Source organism: Uloborus diversus, chromosome 3, assembly GCF_026930045.1.
Source record: "Uloborus diversus isolate 005 chromosome 3, Udiv.v.3.1, whole genome shotgun sequence".
Classification (NCBI taxonomy): Eukaryota; Metazoa; Arthropoda; class Arachnida; order Araneae; family Uloboridae; genus Uloborus; species Uloborus diversus.
In genome coordinates, this window is record NC_072733.1 from 42020318 (window position 1) to 42040683 (window position 20366).

Sequence of the window (20366 nt, forward strand, 5' to 3'; positions counted from 1 at the left end):
TAAGAGAATGGATAGTAGTGTTTCTCACAGGTATTTTCTGGAGGGTGCTGTGCCGTGCACCATTTCTAGTACCACTAGATGCACCCTGTCCTTCTTTCTGTATGTATTTTATGCTCCCTCTTCATGGCTCATTTGAAATTTTGACAAAACTTCATCACAAAAACAAACTTTTTTTCCAAAAAGTAAAGATTCATGCAAGCCTTGAACGTATAACTTTCTTGTTTTCCATATAATTTAATTTTAATATAAATCTGTTTCTAACTTTTTAGCATAATTTCTTATACTAAACATTAAAAGCTTTTTATTAACTGTTTAAAAATACTTGGATTTTATATCTGCATGGAAGAGTAAAAAAAACACCTTTTCTACTACATTATTTCTATTAAAAAGTTTTAAGTGAATTAGATAGCCCTTTCATCTAGGAACACACTGCCTCTTTTGTGTTCTGGAGGAAACATTAGACATGAGGCGCACCCAGTAAGTTTCTCTACTAAAATTAAAAAGAAAAATCAAACTTTCAAGAACATATTTATTGGCAACAAGTACAGCAGTGTTTCAGATTTTTTTAGCGCAGCCATCACCAGAAAATTGAGACACTTGTCCTAGCGGTGGATCAACTTTTGTATCCCTCTGTCATAGAACTCTGCCACCTGTGAATGGAACCAGCAGGTGAATGACGTCTTCAGCTTTGTTGTTGCCAAAACATTCACAGGAGAACGGGAATTACTTGAATTGCTAGAAAACATGCAAACCATTATGAGCAATATCAAGGCTGTAGGGTGGATGATGAAACAACTCTGAGCCAAATTCTGTCAGTCACTGCACTCATCATCATGGACACTTTGGCGAACTTCGGAAAACTACCTACGCCAGTGACACACCATCGGCTTACGCATGATGTTCCGCCCAACGACCTGACAGCTGACGATGAATTTCAACCAGTGCGATGCTTTGTGCCTTCGAAACCTTTTTCTTGAACTGAACTTCGCAGGCATAAGAGAAGGTGTAAGAGCTTCCACTTCAGACCACGCTACTAGCAGGGGACAGGATCTGTCTGGTTGGGGTATGATTGATATGTCATAGATCTGTTACACACGCACAATTGACATGACTAATTACATTTACTTTAAAGGGGAAGAACATCGCGAAACTTAGTTTCTGGATGCACTAAGTATTACAGTAGAGCCCCGATTTCACATTTTCTGTCCTACAAGTGATGAAAAACATACCAAATGGGAAAATGTAAAATCAGGGGCAGGGCTTAAAGCAGTCCCATATATATATTGAAAACGTATTAAATAGGAAAAAATTAGAGTACAATAAACCAGAAGCTCAAAGATGCGCAAAGCAGCCAAACAAATAAGTCAGATAAATATAAACATCAATAGAACAATAAGCAGACAAGGTTAAAACACAGATAAACGACAGAGATGAAGCCAGTACTCTTCAGCAGCAGAAACTGCATCCTATGGTCAAAAGACAAAAAATTTTAATGCCAAAACTAAGAATAGGATGTCAAATTTCAAAAAAGTCAACATTCAGGATTACATTGGGCAAAAGCACCACATGTGAAAAATGAATGCTGATTTTTGGAACTAAGAACCTAAAACTAAGCACTGGGGTTTCGTCTCAGACATTAGAAGCCTAGCCTATCAATAATGTTCCTGCACCGTATCACTAGCAAAAATCAAAAGTCTTGCCTAGGTGTCCGGGTGTAAAAGTAAAATCCGCGTCCATCGGGGCCATTTCCATGCCAGTCGATAAAAATTAAAACAAAATCAATCCAATCAAGAATAAAAACTAAATAAATAAGTATGTCATCCATAAAAACAGTTCCAAAGACATTTCGGTCGACCGAAAAACTTAATTCACAAAAACATCATAAACTGGAGTCCAAGCATTTGGTTTACTGTAGAAAAAATTCTACATGTGACAAGTAAGACGGTTATAGTGAAGCAAAGTGTTGGTTAAAGGCAATACTAGAGAAAATATTATATACGAGATTATTTGGGAAATGGTTTTCAAGTAGTTTATTTTTAAGTAAATTAATTTCTTAGTTGAATGCTGTAATCGTGTTGCAGATTCTTTTAATTCTAATCGCTTGCGAAACAATGATGCCAATAAAAACTTTTTTTACTGAGGCAAGAGAAAAAAACTTTGCAGACAGTTAACTTTGAATTGAAATTCGTCTTTTATCGTAAATAGTAGTTTCACAGTTGAAGTCAATATTAATTTTAATGTCAAGGAAATTAAAAATTTTACTATTAGAACTAGTCTTTTTTAATGTGAAGGAGTTATGATAAATATTTTTGTTGAATTCAGAAAAGTTGGAGTAGTTGATACATAATAACTTTTTAAAACTGTCAATACTTCACTCAATATTAATGAGGATTTTTTTTCTCAAATTTTTTAAAACCAAAAAATTTTTTTGATCTATAATTGCTTTTAATATGTGTATAGGTAGATCTCGCTGCATTGCTCTCCTTTACAATTGAAATTAAAAAGAAAACTAGCATTAAAGAAAATAAAAAAACAGCTGCACTACACTTGTAGAAAGACGGTTAGTTTTAGACGAACATACATATGATGTGATACTTAGATTTATTTTTAGTGTGAAAAGAATGGAATAACACTGAAATAACATGGGGGGGGGGGGGCGGCTCCTATTTTGCTATGATCTTGGGGCAAACTATTTCTTTCCTCCCTCCAAAATTGAAAGTTGGTGCAGGGGTAGGGGATGAAATGAAACATAACTTTCCTTATCAGATAGTGAATTAATCAAATACACTTTGTAAAGTTCGGATTGAAAAAGAAACACTTGGTATGAAAAAAAAGCATCAGGTGAGGCGTGATACTAGTTTAGTGTTAATCGTATATATGGATGGGGGGGGGGGGGTTATGTACTTCGTCTTGCTTTAAAGAAGAACATTTACCAGCTTTTAATATGTTTTCTATTCATTTTGTTTTATTTTATTCATTTATTTATTTTTTACACTTTGAAAATAGTTTTGAAAAAAAAAAATAATAAAGTGGTGGTGCGTGGGAGGGGGGGGGGGGGCTTTTTCTTGATTAAAAGAAGAACATTTACCAACTTTTAATAAGTTTACTATTCATTTTGGTTTTTTATTTATTTATTTTTAGTTTTACATTTTTAAAAGTTTTGAAAAAAAAAAAAAAAAGATTAAAAGTGGTGGTGGTGTGGAGGGAGGGAGTTTACCAATCTACAAATTCATGTCAGCTCATTTCAAGCATAGTCATAATCAATTACTTCTTATTAGACCATCCCCAGTAAGAGACCCCCATATTTAACTAGTTAGAATCTGAAAAATTGTCATTATTTCATTAGTCAAATTTTACTTAAAAAATCATAAAAATATGATCCCAACTTGAAACTTTGCACAAATGAACATAAAATACACACAAATGTTTGAGAATTTTTTACAAAAAATTCATTATACCTTTTCTGAGAATTTAAAATTTAAATTTCATTTTTAAAAATTAAATTTTTTTCTGAAATCAATCATGTTGCATATCCCATTAAACAGCAACTAATGTACTTTAAAATGCTTTTTACCAAATCTTTCTATCTATATTTGGTGCTGAGTTATCGTTCATTTTATGTTCAAGCATCCATGAAAAAAAGAGGGGTTTTCGAAAAATCAAAGTGTCATAAATAAAAAAATAATAGAGATAAAAATCTCAAAATTTGGACTTTTGATTACCTCAAAGGGTACAATCGATGAGCCAGATTTCGAAAAAATACAGAAGGGTGGGGGGAAAAATTTCCGAAATTTTGCATCACTTGACATGGAATAACCCTATAGTTATCTGCAATTTTGCACAAGTTGATAATTTATTTTATGCTTTATGATAACATAACTGGTAATCATGGTAATATGTTAGGTTACAAATAAAGAATATTTGCCAAATACAAACCCCAAATTGCTTAAAATATCATTACAATTTAAATTCAATGATTTTCTGCTGATTTAACCTGCTTACTAACTGCTAATTTAACATCTGAGAATTAATTTAAAAAAAGAAGAAAATGTTTGGCCAGTGTTTTTTCTCCAGTTTGCCCATTTTTGCATATTATGGCAAAAAAGATAAAAATGTTTTCTCACTTTCAGAAATACATATTTAATAAGCATATCAGACATTAAAAAAAATGCAAAAGAACTGAAATCACACTGATTGAACTTCATTTCTATAAACCTTTGTTTCGTGTAAAAATAAATTGAATCAATTTTTTTATCGAAATTATGAAAAATATTTTTTTTTTTTTTTTGCAAACTTAAAACAGAAAAATTTAAAAGAAATAAAATGGAATTTAAACAATAGAAAATAATAAAAAAGGAAAGAAAAAGAAAGATTTATCAAAATTTATTGCCAATGAAGCAAAAAACTTTCAAGCGAAAACCGAGGGTTACCATACACCCCGCTTGCAAGTAACAGTTTGTGTAACTCCCTGTGTTTCTTAAACTTTGAATCGCTCGTTCTTCTGGAAAAGTCAAAAATCATCATCAAAGTCACTTCAGGATGGTTATAGGACTGTCATCTCACGAATCCAGTCTCCATTAGGTATTAAAACAGATTAGTTAATGGATTTAAAGGCTAAAAATGTGGAGTGTTCAACATGCTCTTAGCAGTAACATGGGATCTCGCTTGAGGAGCTTCTCTGGACAACTGTGTGACGTCATCTCAAGGCGCGCTTTTTTGCACGTGGGATTTTAAAAAATTCATTAAAAATCAAGTATTTCTATTTTAAAATGTGGCGTTGGTGAATTTCTGAGTTTTGAGGGTCTGTTAACCAGGGCCGTCCCAAGAGGGGGGCTAGCAGGGCAATCGCCCTGGGCGCCACGAAATGAGGGGGCGCCTCAAGGCACCCCTCGTTTTGACGGAACACGGTGACATTCACACCAAATGAGGAGCGCCTTATCGTATGGAATGCCCCGATTGTATAAAATTAGGTGCGCCTTGCAGCACCCTTCATTTTGTGTATCTTAGATACATAGTCATAGACACACAAATTAGAGAATTATTGCAATGATTCTCTATTTTTTCCTAGGGCACGAAAATACTCCTCTAAGTCTCCAAAACATTAGTTTCCTTTGTATCATTGAAGCAGATACAATTTCTGAGAATATAACTGTTTAGAATAAAACAAAAGGTACTTCTCTTTTGTCCAGTTCTCTCCAAGTTTGCTTAAATTCTGCCCCTGCGTGCAGTGACGTAACCAGGAAAAAGTTTTATGGGGGCACATTGAAAAAACAAAAAAGCAGAAAACTTTTTTTTTGATCTGATGGGTAAAAAGGTCAAAAGGTGTGCGGTAAAAATTTTGAAACTTCTAGTTTAAAAAACGCAATTTTAACCTTAAAAACGCGATTATAAGCCATATTTATTGACATTAGGGTAATAGAGGGAGCTCAGAAACTGTTTCCGAACAATTATTTTTGTAGATTGAAATCAATTCCTCCCCCCCCTTGCAAGTTTTTGAAATTGAAGTTTCAAAAACACAACTTTCAGGGTTCGTACGCCCTTGAAAAACCTTGAAAAGTGCTTGAAAAAAAAAAGTTCATTTTCAAGTGCTTGAAAACCTTGAAAAAGTTTTAAAACCTTGGAAAAAGTTTCTTAGTGCTTAAATTCTCTCAAAAATCAACGAATTGTGCTTAAAAGTTTTAAAAAAGTATTTCACCAATGCAATTTTCTGAACATGTGTTCAGTATGCAACATCGCGAAAAATTGCTTCCGTGTTTGGGATTTTAATCCTTTTGCATCTTGTAAATATATTAATGTTTTTTACAACCGAAAGATATTTTGACATATGGTACCTTAGATTAGTTTATTTTTTGTTTAATTTCATTAATTAACAAAGAAATTAATTTGGAAACCATGGCAACATTGAACTTACTCGGGTTTCGCGGAAAATTGCTCTTGTGTTTGAAATTTCACTCTTTTTGCATCCTGAAAATATTTAAATATTTTGGCTAATCAAATGTTATTTTCGCATATGTTACCTTAGATTAGTATATTTTTTGTTTAATTTTAATAAAACACAAATAAATTTATTTCATGGAAAACATGCCACGTCGAACGAACTCAGACTTCGCGAAAAATTGCTTCTCGTGTTTGAAATTTCAATCTTTTTGCATCTTGCAAATATTTAAATATATTCACTAATCGGATGTTATTTTCATATTTGCTACCTTAGATTAGCATATTTTATGTTTAATTTTAGTAAAATATAAGTTTATTTTATGGGAAACATGACAACATTAAACTTAATTCGCGAAAATTTGCTTCCCTTGTTTGAGATTTCAATCCTTTTGCATTTTGTAAATATTTTTATATTTTTGGCAATTAGTAGTTATTTTGACACTGCTACATCAAATTAGCTTATTTTATTTTTTATTTTAATAACTAAAGAGTTAAAGAATTTATTACCTTGGTTTTGTTTAATTATTTGCTTATTTATTTTTGCAATTTTGAATTTGATTATCTTTACCTAATTTTTGATCATAACAGATTTTTTGAAAAAAAAATTAAATTTCAGCAGTTGAGCACCTAACAAATTAACTTCAAGTTTGTATTTTAAATATAAAGCTAATTTATATAATTTTATTAAGTTGAAATTTATTTATAAGTACATCATTTTTTTATGTCTGCTAAAATAAATAAGGTGTATAACAGGGGTGGTTGTGTTATGATTATTCACTTGAAATCCAGTAGTGTTCGTTTTTATGCTTTTACCTCCCTTATATCTCCAATTTTCCCCTTTTCTTCAAATGTTCAAAATTACTACTTTATTAAGGTTGTGGGTACTTGGAGCAGCTTACTGAAAGAGGCTTTAATCAGCAAAGGGGTAAATAGCTTAAGGAGGGTCATTCATCTTCATTTGGATCTAATAAATTGACCAGGACCAGCCTAGCTAGGCCCAGTGCCTGTTGCTGGTTATCAACAGGCACTGGGCATGGTATTTCTATGCAGAATATTTTGACTTAATAAACTATTTTATGAATTGTATGCATAGAAAAAGTTATTGTTGTACATGTGTATATTTAAGTAATAGGGGTCTTAGTTTTAAAAATTATCCCCCCCCCCCCTCGCCGCATTTTGCTCTTTCAAACTTTCAGGTAATTTTTTATGAACTCACAAATCACAATCACACCTGAATATTATTGCCTTTCTAAATTTAAATTCTAATTTCAACAATAACACATTTGTTCCCAAAATAAAACTACTTTTGTCATAATATATGTCAACTTCTTGTGAATCTTTCCAATTTCGAAATATGGCCCTATAAATCTGAACTTGCACATTTATTGACTATTGCAAGTTAATCAATGAAAGCTGAATAGGCTCAAGTTTGCATTCAGAGTATTTATCACTGCTTAAGCTGCTATTGTATATTTTGAGGTGTAGAGACTGGACTGTGGACTTTCATAAACTTTTCTTACTTCCTAATTTTTAAATTTACTCGAGGACAGTTGAAATGCCTTATTGGCTGAACAGCTAATACAAACATACGAATAACTGATTTGCATACTTATAAATGATTTGCAAACCTAATATTTTTAGAACTTAATAGTGCAAACTGAAATAACTTTCTGGGTAGTGTTTTTGTCCTAACCGCCCTTATATTGTAATAAACCACTCTATAGCTATTGGAAATAAATGTTGAAACCGGGGGGGGGGGGGTGACTTCAAAAACTCCTCTCTGGCAATGCCATTGAACTTGGGTATTTTAGTTTCTTCCCGTAAAAGGTTAAAGCACTTATGAAAGGTTTTTTTTTAAAGTATTAATTTGCTGATTCTAGAAAATATACAAACCTCTGACTGCTGCAACCTTTGAAAAACCTCAAAATTAAACCTCTTGGTATCTGCTTCTCTTTATGACCAAACTTTTCAAACATTTTCAGAAAAACTTTCGATGCAGTAGATCTTTCATCAAAGCGTCTCTCGTTGTAGGAAAAGCAATTTTGTTTTCCTATACTTTTTTGTATTATTGCCTTATTTCTATGTGTTTGTAGTAAATGAAATCTGCATACAATATTTTTAGTATAAATTTATGATATTGCCTTGAAAACAAAATTTTTTTCCTTGAAAAGTACTTGAAAAGTGCTTGAATTTTTTTCTGCTTAAAGGGTATGAACCCTGACTTTAGACAAACTTTGAAGATTTTATGGATAGGAGAACCTGGAGCATTTTCCAGGAAAATTGTTCAAAATTATAGTTTAAAACATTTAAGCAATGTTTTATGTTCAGGGGCTATTCAACTTAAATTTTTTGTAAGTGTTGTTTAAAACACCCATTGTTTGTGATATTAAAGAAAGGTGGCATGGGTACCCTTGCACGAATATGTTCTTCAACTGAAGTCTTAAAACGCAATTTGTAAGGCCATATTTTGTAATATTAGGGATAGTGTTTTTTCGGAATTAGAGCTCCAAAAACTCAATTCTGAGCGATTTTTGATGTTGTTGAGTATTTGTGGGCTTCTCCCTAAAACTTACAAATATTTGATGCAAAAAGAATAACATCTTTGGTTTTAACATATATGATAGTTGGTATTAAGTTGGTAAAAGTAAAGCCCAAAAACTCTTGAAAAGAATCATTGGATGAGTCCATATCAAACTTCGATGTATACATTTTCTATTTATAATCAGCAGCTTATTTATTTGTGTTCTTAGTTTTATCAATATGAATAACCAATTCAGTTTTAATTGTTTATTTTTTATCTAGTGGGATAGCATTTTACTAGATAAATGTTTGGAATTATATCATTTCCATTTTGCGAAAAGTTTTTGGGGCATTAATGTTTCACAAATATTATAAACAGACTCGTTGCTTGTGTTTTAATTGGATTATGCATTGCCTTCTGATTGTTCTGTTCATTGATATGTAAGAAATTCAAGTATGTATTATGCACTGATGTTATAACTAAATTGGTTTTTCTGTGTGTATAGGAGGGAGGGGGCGCCAGGAAACTTTCGCCCCGGGTGCCTTCAGAGCTTCAGACGGCTCTGCTGTTAACATTATTTAATAGTCAAAATTGGGATATTTAATAGGTTGGTACTACTCTATTGCAAGAAAAGTGATATTCATAGCAAAATAATCTTAGCTACCTTCTACTTGACTAATAAACTTTGTTGAAACAAGTTGCTTCAAATTCTTAAACCTGCTGGAGTGGAGAATATAAATTTTCTTAATTAAAAAAAAAAAAATAACAGTGTCATCTTCAAACTATACAAGCTTACGAAATTGTTTGGAAACCACACATTATTGTTTGGAAACCTCACACGTAACTCTCAGAATGTCTTTTTTATGTTTCCTAGTATTCTCCTACCAAAAATTTAGTTTCAAAAATCACCACAAATATGGTAGCAGAAATTGTTTCTATCTGTCCCAACTGATCATAATTGCTTTTAATCTAACTGCCAGAACTAGACATGTCATATATTTCTGTTAAAAGTTACTTTTAGTGCAAAATGTTTTGTTGAAATTTTCGATGAATGTTAATATATGATAAGTGCATTAAATTATTTTTTCCTCTGCAGGTTTTGATGGAAGATTATAAGTTTTTATTTAAAGTTGTTCTTGTTGGCAATGCTGGGGTTGGGAAAACATGTTTAGTACGAAGATTTACCCAGGTAATTTGCTTTTTAATTTTCTAAAGGATTCAAGTAATGAACTTTTCACACTTCTCTTTTTTGACTGATGCATACACAAACAAATGTTCATTAGCATCATCACATCCTGGTGTAGTTAAAGTAATGTCTTATTTTCAGGTAAAGATAGATGTCAATATGAATAATATTTTAGCTAAACCCATGGTAGCTATTTTCCTGGATCAAAAAGAAAAATACATATTTTTGTTTATTATGATTTTGTGATTTCACTTGTAGTCATCATTATTTATGCTGTAGTTTCATTTTTTAAAATTCATTTCTAGCAAAAACTTGTATTTTCACTATATTTTTTTTTGTTATTACAGTCAAATTCGTTTATAAGGAGCGCAAAGAGACCGCGATATTTGCTCGTTATAACTAAGTGCTCATAAAAAACGGCTTGTGAAAAAAATCATAAAAATTTGTACATCATTTCCTTTGTTAGTTTCATATTTCTGTACAGTACCGAAGAAGTTAGTTATATGATTTGAATCGTCTCTTTCTTGTTATTGTCTCTTTCTTGTTATTGTTTTCAAGGAACATGAGGTATGAAAAGCATTGTTATTTGCATCCATGGCTTCAAAATAATTTGAAGTTCTTCTGCAAAGCCAAGTATGTTGGGTCTATTTAGCTTCAAATTCTTCACATTTGTTGTTATATTGATTGTTTTCTTTTCTTTCTCTCTCTCTTGATTTTCAGCTACAATACCCTCGGAAGTATATCTTGGGAGTGATAACATGCTCTTCAACAAATATAAATTTTTTAAATGCTTCTGTACTCCATGAATTTAAAAAAAAAGTGCATGTCATCACTTGTTTTCATGATTTATGTCTTATCTCAAATTTTTGTTTGAATACAAAGTGTTAATGGAATTTTACAAAAATAGAATTATCTTTTCTGAGAAGGAAATCAACAGATATTGTATAATTACAAAAATATTATACTTGCTTTAAGAGGGGTCTGCTGGTTAAAAGCGAGTTTTGTTCCTATATATTTAACATTGTTGCAACCAAATCTTTTTCATTTCCTCGCTAACTCAGAGTTCTTGTTAAAACAGACCTCACTATAAGTGAGTTTGACTGTATTATTATTGTTTATTTTTTTATCAAAACTTATTCTTACAATATTATATTCAAGTACACCTGTAACTATAGGAGAGGAAAATCTGCTCCAATTGTGCCTGACTGCTCGTATTCTGAAATCTGCTCCAAAAACAATGAAATTTACAAAAGTCTAATTTTTAAAAGCTTGTCAAAAAACATACTTATATAGGGTCTGTATTTCAAGATTCAAATAGTTTTGTCCCGACTCAACTTGATGTCATAGCGTGCTAAGATTAGTTGGAGTTAGTAGTAGAAAGTTAAGCTTTGAATAGGCTTCAGGCAGCTGTCTCCTGCTGACTTCCCTTGAAGCGTGACGGGGGACAAGAGACATGAGCAAAAAAAAAAAAAAAAAAAGTGTGCAAGCTCAAAATACAGCAAAACATTGAACAGTACTTAGCAATCAATTTTTGTGCAGAAGATTAAAGGGACAGGTCAACCAAGTGTGACGAGACATAGTCGCAGATTGGAAACTCTATCATGACACTGCACAACGTCACCTACAGCTTTATGGTTACAGAGTACTGGACAAAAAAATAGCACAACAATGATACCTCTACTTCCCTACAGCTTTGATGTTACCCTTACAAAGCTTTTTCTTTTTCCCCAGAACGAAACCTGTACACCAAGGTCGCCATCACAAAACTGTAGATACTATCACAGTAGCTTGCGCCATGGGATCCCATATGCAAAATTTTAAGAAGGGGCTCATATTTTGGTTTAGCAGGATATTTTCCCCATGGAAACCGATTTCAGTACAGATTGTAGTTACTAAAACTTGACATTTTTAATAACTTAACTATTAAATGGCTGGAGAAGAAATGTTCTTACATTTTTGCAAAGAAAAAAGTACTAAAAGCAAGAAAGTTCTAATTTCTAACGGGGGCTTGAGCCTCCACTTGCCCCCTACATAGGCATCCATGGCTTGCGCGCATACTCTGAATAATATTTCCATTGCTGATTTTCAGTGTACATGCTAAGTTGAGAGAACTCGCCTGCAGAAATGTGTTACTGTTCAAAGAACATACGTACCTTGGAGACAACTTAAGCTTTGTAGCTATATCTATCTGTAATAATGTTTTCTGTCCATTTATCGTCATTACTTGAACTACAGAAAATGCATATGTGTCAATTCATTTGATTTACCTCAAAGAGTGGATTTTCTTTAATTTTCAGATTTTCAATAGGAAATGAATCTCTTCGAGTTTTTAGTAATGTCTAAAGACCATAAAGTTTGCCCTACAGCTATACAATAAAAAAATCTTATGCCTTGGATTTACTACAGAAACATTTTTGACTTCCTCTTCTTCTTAATTTGATATTAGTTTGGGGGAGTTGCATACAAATTTCTTTGTGTGACTTATCAGTAGTAGTTCAACCAGTTGAGCAAAGTGGGGCCAAAAGTTCTTTTTTTTATACAAGTTCGAAATTTCAAATAAAAGGAGATTGATATCAAGTATGTGTGTGATATGCCCCTTCAATGGTCAGACTTTTTTAAGTTGTGTTTCATAAGATTTTTTTATAGTTAATTTTATAGTACCGAAATCCCTAGAGAAAGAACAACTTGCCCTGCCTTGGGGCAAATTGTTCAGCTGTTGGGTCAAATTCTTCTGATATTAACAGGACAATGACTAACGATAATGATTTCAAGATTGACAATGTTTCTAAACCAGTTACTTGTTAAAGGTATAATTTGTGATAAAAAAAAACCATTTTTAGTTTAACCAAGTGTTTACTTATAGGCTAATAAGCAATATCGTTCAAATAAAATCAGCTGTTTTTCTTTAACTTACAGCAAACTAAACTTATTTTATGTTTTAGCCAGGGTTGGTTGATTTAAATCTGCTTCATTTTAATCATAATCAAGTGATTTTTTTTAAACAAAATCATAAACTGGAATTAGTTTATTTTATTTTTGATAAATTAATCTTGCATGTGTTGCTTTAAATTTAACTACACTGCATTATACAATCTTAACCACAGGGTCATTCCATACAGATTCAACGGATGAGTGCACTCGACCATTTTCAATTTTTTTGAAACTGATATCCCAAAAAGATGCATATGAATGGTGTTTAAAACCACTTTTATTTTTTCTCTAACCTTAACCCTTGGTTTTTTTAGAGGTCATCAAAAGTCATTTTCGCAGTCAAAAATGGGACTTTTAGACCTTTGCATTTTGGCCAAAATCTATTTGAGTTACATTTATGGCAGTTAATTTTACCCTTTGATGTTAAAGTGCATAAGATGATAGACTTACATGCTGAGTTACATGGCTGTAACTTAATAATTAAAATAATGGCAACAAGTTAAAGTTCAAGGTCAAATGTAAAATTTTTACTCATTTCAAAGGGGGATAACCCGCGTAGGGGACGGAAACACAAAATGAAATACTGCAAAAACTAATCACTGGAACCCTGCTAATAAGAATATGTAATTGTTGCTGTGTGTTTGCTTACCCTTTATTGGTTACAGCCCCTCAAAGATCAGAAAAAGGACAAAAAATGACATTTTTAGACCCCTGTAAACCAAAAGGGGATGGAATTAAAAATAAAATTTCTTGGCCAATTGAATATTCCATTCAAGTACTATACATGTTATATATATTGTTTTGTGTATTTGGTTTGTAAAAAACATACAGGTATTTGAAATTGAGCAATTTTGCTAGTTAATTTACGCACTAAAACAGAAATAAAAAGTGTGAAAACTTCATTGCACTTTCTTAAATGGCCTTCATAATATATTATACTGAAAAAAAAACATATTTTAGTTATAAAAAAACTATCTTAATTTGATAACTTAGAAATATTTGGACATGAATGAGTAGTTCATACATGATTGACAGCTTAAGTAGTTAATTTATAGACTATCTACACACACAAATTTTCAATACACACAAACATATGCTCTGTACATTATCTAAATTGCCTTAAACACATTTTTCAAAAACATTATATATACAATAGAGACGTACCGAGTACTCGGTAACTACTCGGTACTCGGCCAATTTGCCGAGTACTCGGTACTCGGCCAAATTCTAATCAGATACTCGGCCAATACCGAGTAGTTGCAAAAAATTGAATATTGTCTAAGACAGATACTAAAATTTATAAAAAAAGAGCAAGCATTATATTCTGCAATCACTTACAATTAAAATTTATAAGTCAAATTTAAATTTTGAGAATAATGAAGTTTGTAATGCTTCAATGGAATAAATCTTTATTTTAATGTCGGCAAAGTTAATGAAACTTATTTATTAAAAATTACGCAAAAAATGTAAGTATAGAAAATATGGAATTTTTATATTAAAAATGGATTTTTGCTGCAAACAAAAATTAGTTATAAAAAATGTGAAAATACCTTTGCTTAAAAAATAAAACAACCTTAAAAGTACAGTGCAGGAACTCTGCAGACACGTGTTTTGGCATTACAAGGAATTCCTTTTTCAATGCACAAAATGGGGGCTCGTAGATTTAAAGGCATCCGACAAAAGTCGTATTTTTTTGTTGAATGTCTTTACATTCTTTAGCTCACATGTTATGCACTAAAAAAGACGTTCCTTGTAACGGGGGGGGGGGGGGGGCAGAAACATGTGTCTGGAGTGTTCCTGCACATTTGTTTTATCTGCTTTTAAAAATTATTTATGTTTGGCTGATTAGAACTATAATTGATTGGTATACAGTGAAACCTCTACTAACGGACACCCCTCTTATGCGGACAATTTTTAATTCCCCAGTTCCAATGCAAATAACATTATTTAACCCCTGTCCTGCTGACACCTCTCTATTGCGGACAAAAAATTTGTCCTGTTAGTGTCCGCATTAGAGGGATTTTACTGTACTTTGTTTTAATTCCAACTTGATTAATCATACCTTTTATTTATTTATTTTTAATTTAAAAAATTATTTTTTTGTAAAATTTTTGACACAAACAAAATTGTATCTATATAATGCGTAATTAAATTTCAGCGGGAATTTAGTTTTAAAAACTATTATATGGACAAGGAGGTTTATACTACTATTTCAATAAGTTCAAAATTCATCACATGTGTGTCGGTGGTTCTTCTTAAAACATAATTGGTACTTGGAACTCGGCCGAGTAGTGAAAGGCCGAGTACTCGGTAACTCGGTACTCGGCCAAGTAATAAAAAGCCGAGTACTCGGTACTCGGCTACTCGGCCAAAGTGCTACTCGGTACATCTCTGATATACAAAATTTAAATTTTAAAAAGTGCATTTTTTTTTTCTTGTTTGAGTGTAGTTTTGAAAAAATGAACTCACCTAGTAGTCCTACAGTTGTAATAATGACTCAAGTATATGGCGTTTTGGAATGATTTACCAAGGCACATTCATAATTTGATACTTTTAAAATGTACTAGGAGCAAGACAATGACAGGGGTTCTAAATTTAGTGATCAACACAAGCTATGTAATTTCTTTTTTGACAATAATGGGCATTTTCTTTTGATAGTCTTTTTAGTAACACTCTTCTTCATACATATTGCTAGGGGACAATAATTTTACAGTGATAATATTTAAATACGGTGGCATAAAGCAGTGATTAAATGTTCTATTGGGAATTTTATTTGCAGAGCACCTTTCTTGCAGCATTTTTTAAGCTAGTTTAATATACTGAATGCTCACAAGGATACATGCAATGTTTAGTAGCAAAAATGCAGAAGGTATACATTTCTGTAGGAATTAAAATGTGACTTCTAGTAGTTCTTTGCAAGCTAGTCTTAGTAGTATCAATTCTTTTTACGGTTCTTCTGATTCTGTTACAATGTCCATTACGGTGTGATATTGCATAGAAATGCCATTCAGCCCTCAAGTTGACATTCGTTTCGTGATTACATAAATTAAGAAAGTTCTTTCTATTTTTGTTGTGTATTTGAGTAAAGTATTTCAGTACACCACATGCTGTGTCACCACCAGAACTATGGTACTACTGTGTGAGTTCATTTCTTAAAATTACACTGAAGCAAGAAATGAAAAACGCACCTGTTTTTTTCCTTTCAACTATGTAGATAATGCTTTTGTGCCTGTTTAGGCAAGTTACATAAGTTAATGTACATAGCGTATGTTTGTATGTATTGAAGATTTGTGTGTGTAGATAGTCTATAAATTAACTACTTTATGAAAATCTGGACACGGGCCTGTTTGTATGTATTGAAGATTTGTGTGTGTAGATAGTCTATTAAATTAACTACTTCAGCTGTCAATCATGTATGAACTACTCATTTATGTCCAAATATTTCTAAATTATCAAATTAAAATAATTATTTTTATACTTAAAATATCTTTTTCCATTATAATATATTACATAGAGCGCACTATACGTAATTTAAGAAAGTGCAATGAAGTTTTCACACTTTTTATTTTTGTTTTAGTGTGTGAATTAACTGGCAAAATTGCTCAATTTCAAAGACCTGTATCTTTTTCAAAAACCAAATACACAAAACAATATATATAACATGTATAGTACTTGAATGGAATATTCAATTGGCCAAGAAATTTTATTCTTAATTCCATCCCCTTTTGGTTTACAGGGGTCTAAAAATGTCATTTTTTGTCCTTTTTCTGATCTTTGAGGGGCTGTAACCAATAAAGGGTATGCAAACACACAGCAAAAGTTACATATTCTTATTAGCATGGTTCCAGTGATTAGTTTTTGCAGTATTTCATTTTGTGTTTCCATCCTCTACGCGGGTTATTCCCTTTTAAAATGAGTAAAAATTTTACATTTGACCTTGAACTTTGGCCAGCTGCCATTTTAATTATTAAGTTACAGCTACATAACTCAGTGTGTGAGACTATTATATTACATACTTTAACATCAAAATGTAAAATGTTCTGCCATGATTGTTATTCAATTAGATTTGAGCCAAAATGCAAAGATCTAAACGTCCCATTTTTGACTATGAAAATGACTTTTGATGGTCTCTAAAAAATCAAGGGTTAAGGTTACAGAAAAAATAAAAGTGGTTTTAAACATTATTCGTATGCATCTTTTTGGGATATGAGTTTCAAAACAATTAAAAATGGTTGAGCGCACTCATCCGTTGAATATGTATGGAATACCCCACAGGAAAAACTACATAAATCCCAATTTCTGTGTGTGAAACATATTTTCACTCTTGATACATTTCTTTTACTCCAAAATTAGTTTAGTACAGAGCCATATAAAAATTTGCTGTTTTTCTTTTACACCATCACTAATAGGGTTAAGAAAAGTAATTGTTCAGCAAATTCTTTTTTACTAAAATATACATGATGATGGAAACCTTATTTTTAAGCAAAGCATAAAACAAAATCACTTCTTATCTAAGTATTATAACCTATATATTTATAAATCTTAAAAATGTACTGAATGGTTAGAGAACTTATCTTAGTTTTAAAAGTAAGTGGAATAGATTCATCTATTGTATGAAATATATTATGTTTTAAAATGTAAAATAATAATTTCAAATTTTTGAATATTTAAAAAAAAATCAGACTTATTAATTTATTATTTAATTAACTGATGATTTGTTTTTAAAGGATCACATTTTTAAGGATTTCTCAAGAAGGATAAGACCAATAGCTTTGAAACTTTTGTCACATAAAATGTATTCTCCAGCTGTCGTTTTGCAATAAAAATGATATCACCCTAGCATTTTGGGGGTCAATAACAAATTGAGGAAAGCAAATGTTTTTTAGTCATCATTCATCGTAAATAGCTGAGAATAATCTGTAAATTTCAGAAATTAGTTAGCTTACTAAGTGCAATCTTGTTTCATACTTTTGAGAAAGTATTACTGATATTCATGAAAATATAAGCATTTCTTTAAAAAGTACAAATTTTATTTGAAGGTTTTTGGCTCATAACATGCGTAAGTTTTGTAGGTTTTTTCATCAAAGCTTACAAAACTTTCAGAAAACTTGACAGCATACAAGAGAAGCATAATACTAAAATTTGAAATTAAAATGTTAAAAATTTGATAAAATATAGACATTTAAAGTAGTTAATTTTTCACTGTGCATATGCAAAAAATAGCAATTCAAAACTTTCACAATCTGAAACCCAAGAGGGGTTGTTGGGATGAATCGATCTAAGTAGTTAGCCATTCCTAGTAGCTGTTTTAGCTCTGTCTTATTTATAGGAGTTGGAAATTTTTGTATGATTTCTTTATTATCGGAGTCTGGACGTATGCCTTTTTCATTGATTACATGACGTAGAAATTTTACAGAAAAACTGAATTTCTGTTTGTTGAGAGTAATTCCTGTCTCTCTAAAGTGGTTAAGTGCTGATCGTAAACGTACGTCATGTTCATTTTGATTAGATCCCCATATCAGGATGTCGTTCATGTTACATATTGTGCCTGATAAGCCTTCTAAAGCTTGGGACATTCGACACTGGAAATGTTCTGGTGCTGAAGAAATCCCGAATGGTAAACACAAGAAACGGAATCTCCCGATGGGAATGATGAAATTCGTGAGACAAGATGACTCTTCATCCAAAGGTACTTTTCCAGAAGCCCAAATTGGCATCTAGTTTGGAAAATATTTTAGCTCCGGCCAACAAAGATAAATTGTATTCTGTAGGCGGTAACAGATGTTAATCTCTCCTGTTACTTTGATTAAGTACCGTTAAATCTACACAGATTCTCGCATTTCCATCTTTTTTTCTCACTACTATGGCTGGTGAACACCAATCTGTAGGGTTTTCTACTGGTTTTATCACATTTAAGACTTACATCCTATTTATTTCTTGTCTGGTTTTTTCTAGCAACAGTATCGGTATTCTTCGTGGAAATGTCAGAGCATAAGGTTTTACATCACCAGTTAATTCTATATGATAATCTCCTTTCATTTGCCCCAGTCAGGGTTGCCAACCTCTCCGCTTTGAGCGGAGTTGCTCCTCTGAATCTTAAAACTCCGCCCGCTCCGCCAAGTGTTTCATTTTCACCGCATTCCCGTTGCAATTTTAAAGTGTCTATTTTTTTCTCCCCCATTTGAGACGACCGAAAATAATCAATTTGTACTTTAAGTAGCCAAGGCATCAACGAGGTTGTCTCTTGCGCTTTGAGTTTGGCTAACAGCCAAAAAACTGCTGCTGCACGCCAAACAGGAGACACCCAGCGAGGAGAAGAGCGTTTCGGGTGGTGGATGGGAAGAGTGAGCCAGAACGAAGTGCTTTTTTTCTCCCCATTTACTTTGCGCAACTGAATTTTTCTCCTACTGCTACGCATGTGCATTTTGTGTTCATGTTAGTGAAGAGAGGAGCCGCGTATTTTGCGTTTCACAGATTAACTCTTGCTCAAATGCGCAGTGCGTTATATTCATCATTTTAGCTTGAAGTAGTGTCCAATATGGCGCCAAAGAGAGAACATTTGCAAGAGTTTCTTAAAGAGTATGAGACAACTTGGCCTGTGTTAAAGAAGTCGAAAATTTCTTCAAATTATGCGTTTTGTACAGTATGTGGCTTTGACTTTTTGGTTTCTCATGGAGGACGAGCGGATTGTCGAAGGCACTGTGAAAGTGACAAACACGTTGTTAAAGCCAAGGCTTGTGAAAATAACAGAACATTGGACATGTTTTCAATGATACAGTCTGGATCAGGACTAAATGTCATTAGAGCAGAAGCTCTGTTTACCAAATTTTTAATTGAGCACAATTGCCCATTAGCAATTTCGGACCATGCTGGTCTATTGTTTAAGAAAATGTTCCAGGATTCTTCCATAGCCAAAGAATATGCCTGTGGCAGAACCAAAACGATAGCAATAGTCAAGAGCTTTGCCACAAACTACACAAGAAACGATCGTTGATAAATGAAAGAAAAATAAATTCAGTTTGGCTACAGATGGCAGCAATTCACAAGATGAAAAATTATTTCCCATTGTAGCAAGCTTTTACGATGAAGAAGCGAAGAAAATAGTGACTTCATTGCTTTCTTTACCCTACCTAGAAGGTGATTCAACAAGAGAAAATATTTTTAAATTGATTGAAAATGATTTGCTCAATGACTACGACATTGAACAATTTTTGGTGGATGTTTACTACTACTTGAAAAAAAGTGTAAAATGTGTTCAGCTGTTTCAATTTTGCCAGGCTTTGTGTGGGTTGGAGCAACTCAAAGTTCTCAAGTATGGAGCTACCAGATGGTTGTCCTTAGGAGAAGTCATCAACAGATTTTTAGATCAGTGGGACGCTTTATTTAAATTGTTTTGTAAGGAAAAAGAGGGAAGTTCTGCAACATTTTTAAAAATAAAAAAAATGTGTAAAACACCAACCACAAAATTATATTTATTATTTTTGCAGACTGTGATTCCCATTTTCAACAAAACTAACTTATTGATGCAAAAAGAACAACCAATGATACATGTGTATCACCAAAAAATTACTTCTTTGTTTACAGAACTGTTGGCTAGATTTGTAAAGGCGGCAGTTGTTGTAAAAGCAGATTCTATATTTGATATCAAATTCAGTTCTTAAAAAAATCGAAAATCTGATGAAGAATTGGTAATTGGATCAAAAACTCGCCAATACCTAAACTCTCCCAATATTTCTGCATGCTCCAAGGAAAAATTTTATAATTGCATAAGAAGTTATTATTATATGGCAT

At 32.3% G+C, this 20366-nt stretch overlaps 1 protein-coding gene across 1 annotated transcript in view; it reads left to right on the forward strand.

Annotated features, from left to right (window-relative positions):
- Positions 1 to 20366, forward strand: part of LOC129218716 (ras-related protein Rab-30-like) — a 38078-nt gene that overhangs the window by 1218 nt on the left and 16494 nt on the right. Inside the window, exon 2 of the mRNA XM_054853038.1 lies at positions 9555 to 9647. Within this exon, the coding sequence (XP_054709013.1) occupies positions 9561 to 9647 (87 nt within the window). The 5' untranslated portion in view covers positions 9555 to 9560. The remainder of the gene's footprint in view (positions 1 to 9554; positions 9648 to 20366) is intronic.